This window comes from Bison bison, unplaced genomic scaffold (assembly GCF_000754665.1).
Source record: "Bison bison bison isolate TAMUID 2011002044 unplaced genomic scaffold, Bison_UMD1.0 scf7180017864473, whole genome shotgun sequence".
Classification (NCBI taxonomy): domain Eukaryota; kingdom Metazoa; phylum Chordata; class Mammalia; order Artiodactyla; family Bovidae; genus Bison; species Bison bison.
This window is the reverse complement of record NW_011495034.1, coordinates 19,298,423-19,314,742: the sequence shown is the minus strand read 5'-3', so window position 1 is coordinate 19,314,742 and position 16,320 is coordinate 19,298,423. Positions and strand designations below refer to the sequence as shown.

General features: G+C 44.8%; 1 protein-coding gene across 2 annotated transcripts in view; it reads left to right on the top strand.

The window, feature by feature from the left end:
* The first annotated feature begins 9,288 nt into the window (after window positions 1-9,288).
* LOC105004331 (liver carboxylesterase-like) overlaps window positions 9,289-16,320 on the top strand; it is a 27,061-nt gene continuing 20,029 nt past the window's right edge. The window contains exons 1-2 of one of the 2 annotated variants that reach the window (XM_010861924.1): window positions 9,289-9,504; window positions 12,601-12,808. In XM_010861924.1, coding sequence (XP_010860226.1) covers window positions 9,453-9,504; window positions 12,601-12,808 — 260 coding nt within the window. In that variant the 5' untranslated portion in view covers window positions 9,289-9,452. The remainder of the gene's footprint in view (window positions 9,505-12,600; window positions 12,809-16,320) is intronic. The other variant, XM_010861925.1, reaches the window with a different exon arrangement.

Genomic DNA, 16,320 nt, shown 5'->3' with positions numbered 1-16,320 from the left:
CAGAGACTTTACTTTGCCAACAAAGGTCCGTCTAGTCAAGGCTATGGTTTTTCCAGTGGTCATGTATGGATGTGAGAGTTGGACTGTGAAGGAAGCTGAGCGCCGAAGAACTGATGCTTTTGAACTGTGGTGTTGGAGAAGACTCTTGAGAGTCCCTTGGACTGCAAGGAGATCCAACCAGTCCATCCTAAAGGAGATCAGCCCTGGGTGTTCATTGGAAGGACTGATGCTGAAGCTGAAACTCCAATACTTTGGCCACCTCATGCGAAGAGTTGACTCTTGGAAAGGACTCTGATGCTGGGAGGGATTGGGGGGCAGGAGGAGAAGGGGATGACAGAGGAAGAGATGGCTGGATGGCATCACCGACTTGATGGACATGAGTTTGAGTGAACTCCGGGAGTTGGTGAAGGACAGGGAGGCCTGGTGTGCTGCAGTTCATGGGGTCGCGAAGAGTCGGACACGACTGAGCGACTGAACTGAACTGAACTGAAGGCAGATTACTACTCTTCCAGGTAGTAAGTGCAAATGAGGCTATGATCAGGAACCTCTCCTCAACTGTTAAAAATATTGCAGGATCTGGGGACTTCTCTGGTCGTCTAGTGACTAAAACTGTGCTCCCAATGCACAGGGCCTGGGCTCAATCCTTGGTTAGGGAACTAGATCCCATATGCCACAGTGAAGAATAAATATTAAAAAAAAAAAAAACAAAGAGGGGATTGCAAGATCTTCTGCTAACACTATGGCTGAAAGTCTGAAAGTGTTAGTCACTCAGTTGTGTCCGACTCTTTTTGAGCCCACCAGACTCCTCTGTCCATGGGATTCTCCAGGCAAGAATGCTGGAGTGCGTTGCCATGCCCTCTCTCAGGGGATCTTCCTAACCCAGGGATCAAACTTGCATCTCTTATGTCCCCAGCATTGGCAGGTGGGTTCTTTACCACTGGCACCACCTGGGAAACCCCTACCCAACAAAAATCCTCAGGCTCTCTGAACAGGTTGTTCTTGATAATAATGCATCCACTGATTATCTTTTAGTTGAACAAATAGATGTCTGTGCTGTGGTCCAGAACACTTGAGACACCTGGATTAAGTCTTCTGGGGAAGTTGAACATTACCCGAGCATGAAGTCTCTGAGCAAGCCACGTGGCTTAAGAAAGTGATTCTTTCAATGGAGTCTTTTCTTGACTTACTTGATTTTGACTGATTAAGGTTTTGAAGATCACAGCTTTAGGGTATGTTCTAGGGATTGGGAATTATCTGGCTTATAGTAATCAGAGTAATCTCCCTGGTGTGTTGTATCCTCTCAAAATCTTGAACCGCATATTCACAGCTACTAACCCCCAAGCAAATGATCTCCCTAAGGCTGGAATATCAGAAAAGGAGCAAAGAGGGTGGGAAGAATTGGGAGATTGGGATTGACATACATATGCTACCATGTATAACATAGATAACTAATGAGAATGTACGGTATGGTACAGGGAACCCCACTTAATGCCCTGTGGTGACCTGAATGGGGAGGAAGTCCAAAAGGGAGGGGGTATATGTACACATATGGCTGATTCATTTTGTTGTACAGTAGAAACCAACACAACATTGTAAAGCAACTATACGCCAATAAAAAAATAATTTTTTAAAAAAGAAAAGGAACAAAGAGAATAACCAAAAAAAAAAAAGTGTGAATCAAAAACCCTGACCCCTGAATACCACAGAGATTCCACAAAGAACATCACGATTTGTGGTCACCATGGCACATCATGGCCTGTGAACATCACACCGAAGAGCAGCAAAAACTTCAGAGGGGCAGCTACAAGCAGCCTGAAATATGTATCACATCTCTTGGTTAAGCCGAGTCTCTGACCCAAAGCGGAAAATTGTCCAGAGACACCGATCCCCAAATGGAGTCACTTGCATTAAGTGCATGTCACCGAACAGATTTAATATCTAATTTGATTACAGCTTCAACTTCTCCCAGGCAGAGAATATTAGACGAGTCAGTCCAGAATTGCCTGGTCGTGTGCCCTCCCTTAATGGAAGGGAACCACACCAAGAGAAATCCACTCTTATTTAGTCACTCTCTTGTCCCATCTCCTTCTGCCTGTGAGAGTCTTTCATTTTGTATAGCTCTCTGAGCATCTTTCTTCCTGCTAGATGGGATGCTGCCCAATTCGCAAATCACTGAAGAGAGCCAATAGGATCTTTCAATTTTACTCAGTTGAACTTTTATTTTTTTAACACCTTTAATTCATGGCAACTTATAATCTTCCATTTATGGCAATGGGTAACATTTTCTTCTTGAACAATTGCATTAAAACAAAAAGAATGAATTCATTTAAGAAAGATGCTTGGGCTTCCCTGGTGGCCCAGTAGTAAAGAATCTGCCTGCCAATGCAGAGGATGCGGGTTTGATCTGGGAAGATCCCACGTGCTGTGGTGCAACTAAGCCCATGCACCACAACTACTGAGCCTGTGCTCTAGAGCCCTTGAGTCACAACTACTGAGTCCATATGCTACAACTACTGAAGCCTTATGTTTTTCTCTTTACCAACGATTCTGGAAAACTTAATGTACATATGACTTTCACTGGTGGATCCAATGTAGTGACTTGTGAACAATGCATACCCTCAATATAATGTTTGCTCCTTTGTAGTGTTACAACGTCCACCTTATCTTATGATGTAACCACTTATTGATATAACTATAGTCTTGCTGTATTACAACTTCAGGATTTAATGCAATCGCGACAGTTTGTGGGCTTACTTATTTTAGGAATATCAGCTTTAATAGCAGCAATTACTTCTGTTACTGCGGCAGCAATATCATTGACTCAACAAGTGCATACTGCCCAATATGTTGATACCATGTCTAAAAATGTTTCTTTAACTCTAGCAACACAGGAAGCTATAGATAGAAAGTTGGAGATGAGGGTAGATGCCTTGGAAGAGGCAATAATCCATATTGGGACTGAGTTACAGGCTTTAAAAGTGAAAATGGCTCTGTCGTGCTACGCTGATTACCAGTGGATATGCGTGACATCTTTAAAGGTAAACGAGACAGATTATGAATGGGAAAAAATAAAAAATCATATCTCAGGTGTTTGGAACAGCTCTGACATTGGCCTGGACTTAGGGAAACTTCATATTCAAATACAGACCCTGGAACACTCTCGACTGGATTTTACCGCCGCTGGAGCAGCTAATGACTTTTTTCTCACTTTCTCTAACTTCATTTCAGGAAAAAACATTCTGTCTAATCTGTTGGTGCTTTAATTTTGCTTCTCATAATCATTCTTCCTTGTATTGTCAGGATTCTTTGGCAGAACATTCAGAAACTCACAACTGAGCTGCATCTGGCTGTTTTAAGAAATAAAAAGGGGGAGATGCTGGGAGCAGGAGCTCTGCCCATGGCAAAGGTCATGAGGAAGGAGGCTCGGCATACACAAAGGCGGGATCGAGCCTCAGGAGTCCCCCTGGAAATTCTCGAGCATCTCCCCCCAAAACCAGAGTCTGCCTACTTTCTGCTTTGTGCTCTCACCTACACCTCTGACTTTACGGGGGGCTGTGCACCACTACCTCTCTCTGAAAAAAAGAGTTAACTTACAGCTCCAGTTAATAAAGTTCCTGGGTGTGATAGTGTTTCAACCTACAAACTCCTTTGGAAGTCCTCTAGATTGCTTGAATAGGTTTTTCCGGCCACATGTGATTGCTCAGAGCCTCCCAACTGTGAGAGGCATGAGATGTTCTAAACTGTCTAAATACAGATTCCTTTGAGCAGTTAAAAGATTGATTAGAAATTGTATTGGTGAAGGGTTTTTCACTTGTTGGGCCAATGTTTGCTGCTAAGTCTCCATATCCCTTACCTGCTGTGTCCCTGGCAGTGTATTGATTAATATAATTGGTGTAAGAAGTAGCTTTAATGTTTGTAATCTTGGACCCTTGAGTTAATTCTTTTTCTTGTTATAGCCCACCACACCTTTGTCCTATAGGAATGCAACTTTAATGCTTTTGGAGGGTGGCGCCTGACTAATCACCTTTAGAGAAAAACAAATTTTCTGAAGAAAGGGTCTTAAAATGTTAGCAGGCCTCCGGGCCAGAAGATGATGCAAATCACCTAAACTTTTGCATATGATAAGTTTGCAGAAAGAAAGCCTGGCTTACTGCATGACTCTACCCCTTCCCCCATTATCCTCTATGCATAACTTAAGGTATAAAAACTACTTTGGAAAATAAAGTGCGGGCCTTGTTCACCGAAACTTGGTCTTCCTATGTCGTTCTTTCTCTCACCTTCTGAATTATTCAGCCTCTTTTCTCCACTGAATTTCCTCACTGAGCTATCCTTATTTAACCACTCTTTATATCCTTAATTAACATTTAATTAAGCAATTGTTTCCTGATCGCTGATGCCATCTCCCCTTCAAATTCCCTGGATCCACCGGGGCTGGACCCCGGCAATAGTATAGCGATGGTGTGCTTCCATGGCTGAAAGTGTGACATTAGCATGAGAATAACAGGTTCCAGAAACATGGTGTATGTCTAGGCTGTATTGAAAATTTTCATAGAATTCTAGGTTCATAGAGTGTTAATTCAAGGTGGATGAAGACCTCACCTCACCCATAGCCACCCCCCACCTCTCACCACTCCTTTTTCATGAAGGACCTCCAAGAGCACCCTGTGGGTTTCCCGGACTGTGGTCCCATAGTGCAGCACAGTTCACCTTGAAGGCTATGCCTGATTAATCCCATGACTAATTAATTCAGCCCAGTGAATGGCCCAGGAGAACATGAGCTCAGACTTGTCCAGTGCTTGCTCTAGTAAGTGCTCTCCATGTATCTGTTGAGAGAATTGATGGAGATGGCGAGGGGGGTGGGTGGCTGATTTGGAGTTTAGAGGGGTCTTCTCTCCTAAGACCTGCCCAACCACTTAAGCATTAAGGCCAGTCTAGGATTTTATTCTTCAGACTATCTAGTTCTATATGGGGAACTTGAGTTTCCAAAGTTAAAAAACATATCTCTATCAGTTGCAACTGAATCAGTTTACAGCTGGTATGATCCCGGGAGAGGGCACAGGTTAAGCAAATTGAAGTTTGGCTTGATGCCTTATCTATTTCTGCAGAGTCATCCTGATCCAGGAGTGGGCCAGCTTTAGGCTGCAGCCAGATACATCAAGGTCTGGGCATTGCTGTCCATGTTTGCAGAATTGTGGTTGTCACAAGAAGGCATGTGTTAGAACAGGGGGACTGGGAGAATAATTCATCCTTACCTTTTATATTTGGCTAATGCAGCATCCATCTGGCTAATGCAGCTAGATGAAGCACAAGCTGGATTCAAGATTGCTGGGAAAAATATCAATAACCTCAGATATGCAGATAACACCACACTTATGGCAGAAAGTGAAGAAGAACTAAAGAACCTCTTGAGGAAAGTGAAAGAGGAGAGTGAAAAAGTGGCTTAAAACTCAACATTCAGAAAACTAAGATCATGGCATCCAGTCCCATCACTTCATGGAAAATAGATGGGGAAACAGTGGAAACAGTGACAGACTTTATTTTGGGGGCTTCAAAATCATTGCAGATGTTGACTGCAGCCATGAAATTAAAATACACTTGCTCCTTGAAAGAAAAGTTATGACCAACCTAGACAGCATATTAAAAAGTAAAGGTATTACTTTGCCAACGATGGTCCATCTAGTCAAAGCTATGGTTTTTCCAGTAGTCATGTATGGATGTGAGAGTTGGACTCTAAAGAAAACTGAGCACTGAAGAATTGATGCTTTTGAACTGTGGTGTTGGAGAAGACTCTTGAGAGTCCCTTGGACTGCAAGGAGATCCAACCAGTCCATCCTTAAAGGAAATCAGTCCTGAATATTCACTGGAAGGACTGAAGCTGAAACTCTAATACTTTGGTCACCTGATGCAAAGAACTGACTTATTGGAAAAGACCATGAGGCTGGGAAAGAATGAAGGCAGGAGGAGAAGGGGATGACAGAGGATGAGATGGTTGGATGACATCATTGACTCAATGGACATGAGTTTGAGTAAGCTCCAGGAGTTGGTGATGGACAGGGAAGCCTGGCATGATGCAGTCCATGGTGTCTCAGAGTCAGACACGACTGAGTGACTGAACTGAACTAAAATGAATGCAGCACCCTGGGGTCTTCATAATCTGAGAGCCAGGATTGCATCACAAGTTGCAAAGGCCAGCTGAGCAGGGAAAAGGGCAGAATGGTTATGACTTAACCACTGTGTGTGGGGGGACAGGCACACTTGTATGTATAAGTACTAAGGCACACGCATGTGTATAAGAGCTAAGTGATTAGAAACAGGCTTGTTGTCTACTTTGGAAGACAGCCTTGATGGTTCAGTGTGGACAGAGATAGCAGTGTTCTTTATTAGGGTACTCTTCAGGGCCTATGTTTCTTTCCTGCTGAAAGGGAGGAGCCCCAGCCCAGGTTGGTCTTGTAGAAGCAGTCACGTCTTGGGGCTGACTTCACTGTGGTCCTGAACTCTAACCCCTCACTGGTCTGCCAATTGCCAGAATGAGTGCAGATGAGCATCATGTTTAGAACTTGAGTCTCCAGAAGGTCCATTTCAGTCACAATCCATGATCTTGGCCAAGAACCCGTCAACTTTTCGAAGATTGTCATGGGGTTTGTAGTTGCCCAGTTCTTCCCTGTGTCAGCATTGCTCTGGCCTGGACCAGGTCAGTTTTGACAAATGATTGTTGGACAAGCACGGAGAAGGCAGCGCTGCCTCTTCAGTCTGCTGCTCTGGAGACAATCCCTTTATTTCTGCTCCATCTCATTCGCAAGGAGGAGCCTCAGACCTCAGGACTCCAGTTGCCACAGTGTTTAGAGTCGGGGCCGTAACATCGTGCTGTTTTAGTTCAGTTCTCAGCTCTTCCTCTTACTGTGTGCCTGTGGGCCATTTCCTTGTCCTCACTGAGCACTGGGAAATCATGATATCAATTCACAGGTTAATTTTGAGAACAGAGTGAGATCCTGCATGCACACCCTCCACACAGCGATTCCCACACTGCGCTCAGTGATCACAGAGAGCTCAGGGAATAGTTGTCATGTGAATGTCCGAATAAATGCAAATGGAACCTGCAAATAAGTAAAAACACATTCAGCCAGGACATGGCTGTTGCATACAGAAATTCAATACCTAACTTTCCAAATGTTTTTCCTATAAAAGAAAGAGATGTACTTTTTATTATGTGAATGAAAGTCGCTCAGTTGTGTCCGACTCTTACAACCCCCATAGACTGTAGCCCACGAAGCTCCTCTGTCCAGGCGAGATCCCAGGCAAGAATAATGGAGTGGGGAGCCATTTTCTTCTCCAGGGGATCTTCCTGACCCAGGGATTGAACCCGGATCTTCTGTGTGGCAAGCACATTCTTTACTATCTGAGCCACCGAGGAAGCCCAGTTTTCCTTGTTATAATGGGATACTATGCATGACTAAATTTTGAAAATATTTCTTTATTGAAAGATAATCCACACACCATAAAATTCATCTTTTAAAAATATATTTATTTATTTTGGCTGCACCATGTGACATGTGAGATCTAATTTCCCCTACCAGGAATTGAACCCACTGCCACTGCACTGGGAATGTGGAGTCTAAACCACTGGACCACCAGGGAAGTTCAAAATTCACCTTTTAATGCTTACAGCTCAGTGGTTTTTCAGTATATTCACAGAGTTCTGCAACCATCACCACTATGTAATCCCAGAACATTTTCATCACCTCAAAGAGAAGCCTCTACCCAGTAGCACTCACACCTCATTCCTCCCCACAGCCCAGGCCTGCAGCAACCTCTGAACTACTTTCTCCCTCTGGGGATTTGCTTAATCTGGACATTTCATATAAATAGAATCATACAATCTCTCTCCTTTCATATCTGGCTCCTTTCATTCAATATTTTCAAGGTTCATCCCTGTTTAGAATGTACCAGTACTTCATTTTTTTTATGGCTCAATAATACTGCATTACACAGACAGATATTATTTAACTTGTCCATTCATCAGTTCCTGGACATTTGGAGCCTTTCTACTTTGGGCCATTATGAATAATGGTCCTATTCAATTATTGTAGGTATATACCTAGGAGTGGAATTGCTGGGTAATATGCTGACTTTGTGTTTCATTTTTTGTTATTTTTTTGGCCACACCACATGGCATACAGGATCTTAGTTCCATGGCCAGGGATCAAATTCGTCCTCCCTGCAGTGCAAGTATGGAGTCTTAGCCACTGGACAGCAGGGAAGTCCCTGTGCGTGATTTTTAAGGAACTGCCAAACAGTATCCTAATGCATGACTATATTATGATTGTTTTCCCTTCACAATACATCATGCCTGCCTTTTCCTGTTAAGAAACAGGTGCACATCACTAATTTGAGTGAAAGTGTAATACTGCCTTAGCCGGCTGTACCAGAGTGTACTTAGAGAATGTCCCACTTACTGGACATATAATGATTCTATTAGACGGGCTTTGAGCATCTTCCTCTTTCCCCTAGTAGGTAGGGGCACTGTCGCAGGTGTACTCAGAGCACTCTGCATCCCTCTACTTTGGTGCTGCCACACTGCATTGCAACCCACCTATCAGCTCTCCCTGCCTCTGTCTTACCACATGGTGACTCCTCCAGGAGATGGACCATGTTTTATCTTTGTATCCATAGCACTTAGCATAGTGCCAGGTATTTGGTAAATGTTTGGAGAATGAATAAATGAAATAATAAATGGAAGGATGGATGGATGGATGGATGGATGAATAATTAGAACCAAAGAAATGGAGAGATGGAGTCCCTTTACTGTAAAGACATTCTCTCCCCAGATCCCTGCCTGGATAGGTAATGAGTTCCCTGACCCTGGAGGTATACAATGGGAGGCTGAGTCACTTCGCAGGAATAATGTAAAATTAATTCAGACATCAGAAGAGAGACTGAAAGAAATTTATGATGCTTCCAAAATAATAGCATGGAACTCTGAAATTGAAGCCAAAGGAAATGAAAAGATTTGCCCTTAATTCTCTAACTAGGCAGCTGTGGGGCTAGGAGTTGTTCTGAAAGCTTTCCAGTTTTTCTGAGGACCCCAGATCAAAAACTCCCCTTGTCTGAAAGCCTCTTGTCTGTTTGTGCCTGCCCTGGGAAGGTCACAGAGCACTAAGGTTAGAGTCCAGGAAAGGAGAAGCACTTATGAAGCAAGTTGTTTATAGAATCTGCAGCTACCTGCAATTGGAGAGTTAAGTCTGGGTTCTTGATTTCAAAGAAGGTAAACTCTTGTTGGGTGTGGCTCACACATTCCAACCATCCGCTAGGCGGGGAGGAGAGATTTGCTTGTTATTGAGCAGCTGGGGAGTGAGCTTGTGGAGGGAGCTGAGGCCGGGAGCTGGGGCCCGGGACTGAAACAGCCCCTGTGAGCAGCGCAGACACCTGTGTACAGGAGCAGTTCTCTTTCCAGGATGTGGCTCTTAGCTCTGGTCCTGACCTCCCTTGGTTCCTTCACAGCTTGGGGTGAGTCCTCCTGAAATGCAGATAGCAGGAGCATCTTTGGAAATCCTTGTAGGGGACAAGGATGGGCACAGGGCAAAGCAGTGACAGGCCGGGTTCTGCAGCAGCTCGCGCTCTGTGAACTTGGATGGTCTAGCCCAGCCCGTGCCCCATGGCAGGAGACACAGGGGACCAAGCACGCCCTAGACTCGGCTCAGCACAGCCACACCAGAGGAGGACAATCAGCTCCCCTCCCACATCCCGCTGAGGACTTTGACACACTCCTCCATGTCTTTCCCTCTTGATTATTAATATGGATATGGAGTGGGTCTTTACCAGAATCCTGCAACGGATCTCTGTTATTGTTGTTTAATAGCTAACTCATGTCCAACTCTTTTGCAACCCCATGGACTGTAGCCTACCAGGCTATCTATCCATGAAATTTTCCAGGCAAGAATCCTGGAGTGGGTTGCCATTTCCTACTCCAGAGGATCTTCCTGATCCAGGGATTGAACCTGTGTCTATTGGCAGGTGTATTCTTTACCGCTGAGCTACTTGGGAAGCCCTGAAGGGATCTTACCAGCATATTAATACTGGTTCGGGAGACAGAGCGGTGTGGGTTCCCATCCCAGCTCAGCACTTAGGGGCTGTGTGTTCTTACACATGGGATGTCCCTTTTCTGTGCTTTGGTTTTGCATTTTGAAAATGGGGGTGACAACTCTATCTCCATGGACTGTTGTGAGGTGGAAATGGGCTGTTTATTCTAAAGAGTGCCTGAAATAGAGAAAGTGAAAAAAGAGATAAAGCAGTTGCTTTCAAAGACACTGTATTACTGCTATATTAAAATGTTAACTAACAAGGGCCTACTATACACAGCACATGGAACTCTGCTTAGTGTTATGTGGCAGCCTGGATGGGAGGGGAGTTTGGGGGAGAATGGATACATGTGTGTGTATGGCTGAGTGCCTTCGCTGTTCACCTGAAACCATCACAACATGGTTAATCAGCTATATCCAAACACAAAATTAAAAGCTTAAAGCTTAAAAAAAGAGATATGTATTAATAGACTATTAGGGTATTCTAAGGCCCACAGATCAGGAGCCAAGTACCTTTTGGAAAGATGGTTTATGACTCACATTTTCATGGAGGAGAGAGACCGGGGTAAGTCACGAGGGAAGAAAAGAAATTGGGAGTAAGGGTATTTATCTTGGACACTGATAGGGAAGGAAGAGGAGAGGCAGGATAAATAGGGTTGGGAGTGGCAAAGCAGACAATTTCAGCAGGCTAGGGGGTACGCACAGTTTTCAGGTACTTTGTCCTGGAGTGTTTGGGGCAGGATGATAGTAGCGAATGGGGAGGACCTGATAAAGAAGGGGACTGGGGTACAGGCTCTGGCAGGCTGGAAGGGGAAGTTCATTCCTGTCTCCAGGGATTGGCTAACTCTGGGAGGGGCAGTTCCCCCAGAATCAGCAAGGCTCCAGCTGTCAAAGCATCAGAATACGGGACATAGAGGACATGGTTAATACAAGGGTGCAGCAAGGGACCTCAGAATGCATCTGTACAATTTTGTAGATGGAAAAACTGAGGCTCAGAGAGGGAACTGTACATGCCCAAGGTCAGCTGGAAAACCACGCTCTGAATTCTCTGTCTCCTGAGTCCAGAGCCAGTGCTCTGGCCATCAGTGCTCTGACAGCCCAGGCTGCACTGGGTTTTATCTTCTTTCTGGCTCTGTGACACTCTGAGAGGCCTGGAACCGAGGGGAAGAGCAGTTATGTGTTAGTCGCTCAGTCATGTCTGACTCTTTGTGACCCTGTGGACTGTAGCCCACCAGCTTTCTCGGTCTAGGCAAGAATACAGGAGTGGGTTGCCATTTCCTTCTCCAGGGGATCTTCCCAACCTAGGGATCAAACTCAGTTTTCCTGCATTGCAGGCAAATTCTTTACCATCTGAGCCACCAGGGAAGCCCTAATTAAAAGCTGATTATCCCCTTACTTGGAGAAGGCAGTGGCAACCCACTCCAGTACTCTTGCCTGGAAAATCCCATGGACGGAAGAGCCTGGTGAGCAGTCCATGGGGTCGCTAGGAGTCGGACACGACTGAGCTGACTTCACTTTCACTTTTTACTTTCATGCATTGGAGAAGGAAATGGCAACCCACTCCAGTATTCTTGCCTGGAGAATCCCAGGGACGGCGGAGCCTGGTGGGCTGCCGTCTATGGGGTCGCACAGAGTCAAACACCACTGAAGCGACTTAGCAGCAGCAGCAGCAGCATCCCCTTACTGCTAGTTATCCCCTGGCAGGGTCATACCTTTTCCACCTTTAGAAAATCCATACTAGCTGGCTCCATTTCCTCAGTTACCTCATCTGTAAAATAGGCATATTGATGTCTCCCTAGCCAGGCTGCTCTGATTAGAGTGCCCACATGGTACATAGTAAGTGCTCAATACACAATCATTACCTATAACACAAATGGTAGCCACTGCTGTCACCATCATTGCCTATACCTCACAGCCCATCACCCGCTTTTTCACTCTTGCCAGTTGGGCATCTGTCCATGTCATGTCTCTTGAAGGCTGTGTCTGTAAGACCAGATCTGGGTTATTCTTCTCTGTCTGGCCACACACTTTGAGAGGTTGGCCTTTCGTCTGTATCTAAAGGGGAACAGTTGGGAGGGTGAGAGGCTGGAAATCATTTCCTGTAAGGATGCTTAAACAAACTGCAGCTGTTGAGGATGGACAAGAGAGAACTTGAGGGACGAGCATGAACAGGGGTCACACTAAGACCACGTGCCTCATGAAGGTGCAGGATGCCCCCGAGCAGCAAGGACCGGGCCTGACGTGGCAACTGCAGGAGACACATTTAAGCCCAGTGAGAAAAAACCGCCTGCTCCACGGGAATGGGACAGATAGAATGTGACCCCGAGTCACCTTCCCTCTGATGACCCTGTGAGTTAGGAAAGACAGCTTCACCCTCTCCTACATAAGAAGCTGAGGCTTAGAGAATTGAGAGGACATTCAAGGTCACGTGGCAAAGTATCAAAAGTGGGAAAAGTAATAAAATCCACCCAGAATCCAGTTCACTGTCACCACTGACGTGTCCTCATTTCCTCCCAATGTCCAGCAGGGCTGGCACCCTCACCGCCTATTGTGGACACCGCTCAGGGCAGAGTCCTGGGGAAACATGTCAGCTTAAAAGGATTTGCACAGCCTGTGGCCGTCTTCCTGGGAGTCCCTTTTGCCAAGCCTCCTCTTGGATCCTTGAGGTTTGCTCCGCCGCAGCCTGCAGAACCATGGACCTTTGTGAAGAATACCACCTCTTACCCTCCCATGTAGGTCAGGGGTGTGGTTTTGGCATCTTTCAGTGGGGATGTTAGTCTCAAAGGGATGCAGAAAGGAGCCAAGGCAATCCACTGAGTGGCTCATACTTTGCTGTGAAATCCTCAAGCTCTTGTAGGTCCTTACCAACATTCCAGAACTCTCACAGCATTCTAGAGCCCTTTGTTCAACTAGGAGTTCACACTCTGTGACTAAAAGACCTCACGTGTCATAGGCAAGAAACATGCAGCCAAATAAATAATTAATTTTTTGAAAAGTGAGGATGGTAAGTAAAATTAAGACAATGAAAATCATACACAATTCCACCACCTAGCAAGAGTTCCTGTTCATATTTTAGATTCTATTTTTCTAGTCTTTTATCTGTTCCATAATTTCTCCTTTAAAGTGGAATCACATAATTTCCTGTACCCAGTTCTAATGTGTGTGTGTGTTTCCCACACCAAAAAGCAATTCTTGCAGACCATATGTGTGTCCAACAGTTCAACTAATTTCTGACACTGTCTTGACAGAGATAGCATCAGATTCCATCTGTGAAGGGCTCAGTCCCACAAAACCTCCCTCTACTTCAAATGCCAAATCCAAGTTGTCAACTGCATCTGACCAACTGGCTATAATTCAGAGGTTCCCGTGACCTCCTTCCTAGGTTCTATTAATTTACCAGAGCAGCTCACAGAACTCAACAAACTAGTTTCCCCACTAGATTATCATTTCATTTTCATCATATCATTTCATTTCATATTGAAGGATACAAACCACAAGCCAAATGAAGAGATCCGTAAGGTAAGGTCCCTGACAGAGGACCCAGCACGGTGGCCACCTCCCTGGTTGTCCAGAGGTTAAGAATCCGCCCTTCCACTGCAAAGGGTTCAGTCCCTAATCAGGGAAGTAAGATTCCACATGCCACGCAGGGTGAAAAATAAAAACAAGTTCTGGTTCACCAACCAGGATGCTTTCTGAACCTGTCCTTTTGACTTTTTACGGAAGTTTCATTACATGGGCGTGAGTGTTCATTGCTCAGTTGTGTCCGACTCCTTGTAACCCCTTGGACTATAGCCCACCAGGCTCCTCTCTCCATGGAATTTTCCAGGCAAGAACACTGGAGTGGGCTGCCATTTCCTCTTCCAGGTAATCTCCTGTGTCTCCTGCATTGGCAGACAGGTTGTTTACCTTGGAGCCCCCTGGAAAGCCATCACATGGCCAATGGATTGATGTCATTGGTCACTGGTGATTGATTCCCCTCCAGCCCATCTTCTCTTTCCAGAGTTCAGGGGGCTGTGAGAGAAGTTTCCCCTGCTTATAATAATGAAATTATTCCTCTGGCAACTAGTTCCCGCTTTTAGGTGTGGTCCAAAAGTCACTTCATTAATCCAACAGTATACACTGCTCAGGAAAGTATGAACACAAGGGTTTCAAGAGCTCTTCAGCAGAAACTGGCCAAAGATCAAATACATACTTCTTACAAATGCTCATTTTTCTTATATCACAGTATCGTATTACATGGTACAGATAATATAGATGAAAGCAGTAGACGAAGTTCATGAAAGTGTATCATGAACACCATTCTGTGTCATTAAATATCACAACCTTACGTTTAATCACCATTTTATATTGACTATTGAATCATAATTTCTTTACTCCATCTCTTATTTGGGGTTCTTCATTGTTGTTGATATTTTTTGTACTATAAATAGAACTCTGATGAACACCCTATAGCTAAATTTTCATGCATATTCATTTTTGGATAAGTTCCAAGATATAACATTTTGGAGTAAGAGTATTTTAAAAATTTCCCTTCAGAAATATTCCAACTGCACTGTTTTAATTAATATATGAAAACCTCCATTAACTGAATTTTTGTCAGTGCTTGGAGTTATTAAAATTTATTTATCTACTGAATAGGCAGAATAATGTTAATAATTGTTACCATCACCATTATATACAAAATTATTCTTTTTATTCTGTGTTTGTTTGAATACTAGTGACATTGAGTATTTTTCCTTTTTAACTCTTAATCTTCTTTTATGAATATTATGTCCCTTGCCTAAGTGATCTGGGGAAAGTCCCCACAGGATGGAAATCAAGAGGTTATCTTTGAGGTTGTGATTCTGTGACTTGACAGCTGTGTCATCCAAGCACATCAGTGCCTCAGTTACCTCATCGAAATACTGAGGGCAGTCATGCCTGTTTTTGTGGGGGCATTGAGATCCGTAAATGTGGCTTATGATATCCTTGAAAACATAAGCACGACATAGTGTGACTCTTTCTGGCTGTGTGACCTTGGGCAGGTTCTCTAACTTCTCTGTGCCTCGGTTTCTCAACTGTAAAATGAGGATAATAATAGTACCCATATCATGGGGCCAATGGGAATTTAAATGAGTTAATATATAAGAAAGATTTAAAACAACAGTTGGCAAGTTGAGAGGACTCAATAAACATTAAAAATTATAATATCTGTAGCATCTTTAAAGTCTCCTATTGGGACAACCAATAGCTCTTGCCTGTGATGAGTTGCTGACAAATATTAGCATGTCCATGTTGCTAGACCCTTATAGAAATCACTCCCCTCACTTACATCAGATAGATTGGGACCCAGAGCAGGCAAGGCATTCACCCAAGGAAACCCAGAAAATCAGGCTGAGGCAGGACTAGAATATAGTTCCCCTAATGCTGCCCCAGAGAAGGCGATGGCACCCCACTCCAGTACTCTTGCCTGGAAAATCCCATGGATGGATGAGCCTGGTAGGCTGCAGTCCACGGGGTCGCTAAGAGTCGGACACGACTGAGCGACTTCACTTTCACTTTTCACTTTCCTGCATTGGAGGAGGAAATGGCAACCCACTCCAGTGTTCTTACCTGGAGAATCCCAGGGACGGGGGAGCCTGGTGGGCTGCCGTCTATGGGGCCGCACAGACTCGGGCACGACTGAAGCGACTTAGCAGCAGCAGCAATGCTGCCCCACAAATATTTGACCCTGCTCTGTTGTAGGCCCTAAATATCTGCCATTTGATTGATTTCTCCTGGTTTCTGGAAGTCTCCTGTGGCCTAGAACATGTTTCCGTGTGGGCAGAATACAGCGGCACTCTACAGCGGCGTCATACAGCGCTGGTGTGGACCCAGGGATGCAGGAATGTTCCTTTCTCATGCCCATCAGCACATAGGGCAGCCTCCTTCCTTGACCTGGGGCATTCCAGAGGCCTAAGAAGGGAAGAGGGTCAGGTCTGACTGTACATGGTCCTGGGAGACCTTGGTGAGCCTATGGGTCCCCATCGCATGCCCCAGGTATGGTAAGAACAACTCCATCTACTGGCCTGAAGCTGCCAGCCCAAGGTCTTTGAGGACCACAGAAGACATCTCCTTGGTCAGCTCTGATTGAACCTCAAGAATTCTTCTCTCTCTTTGCCCCTCGCAGGTGCTCTCAAGACCCAGTGGGGGCACAGTTGCTCTCAGATCTCTTTACCAACAGAAAGGAGAACATTAGTCTCACGTTTTCCGAAGACTGTCTTTA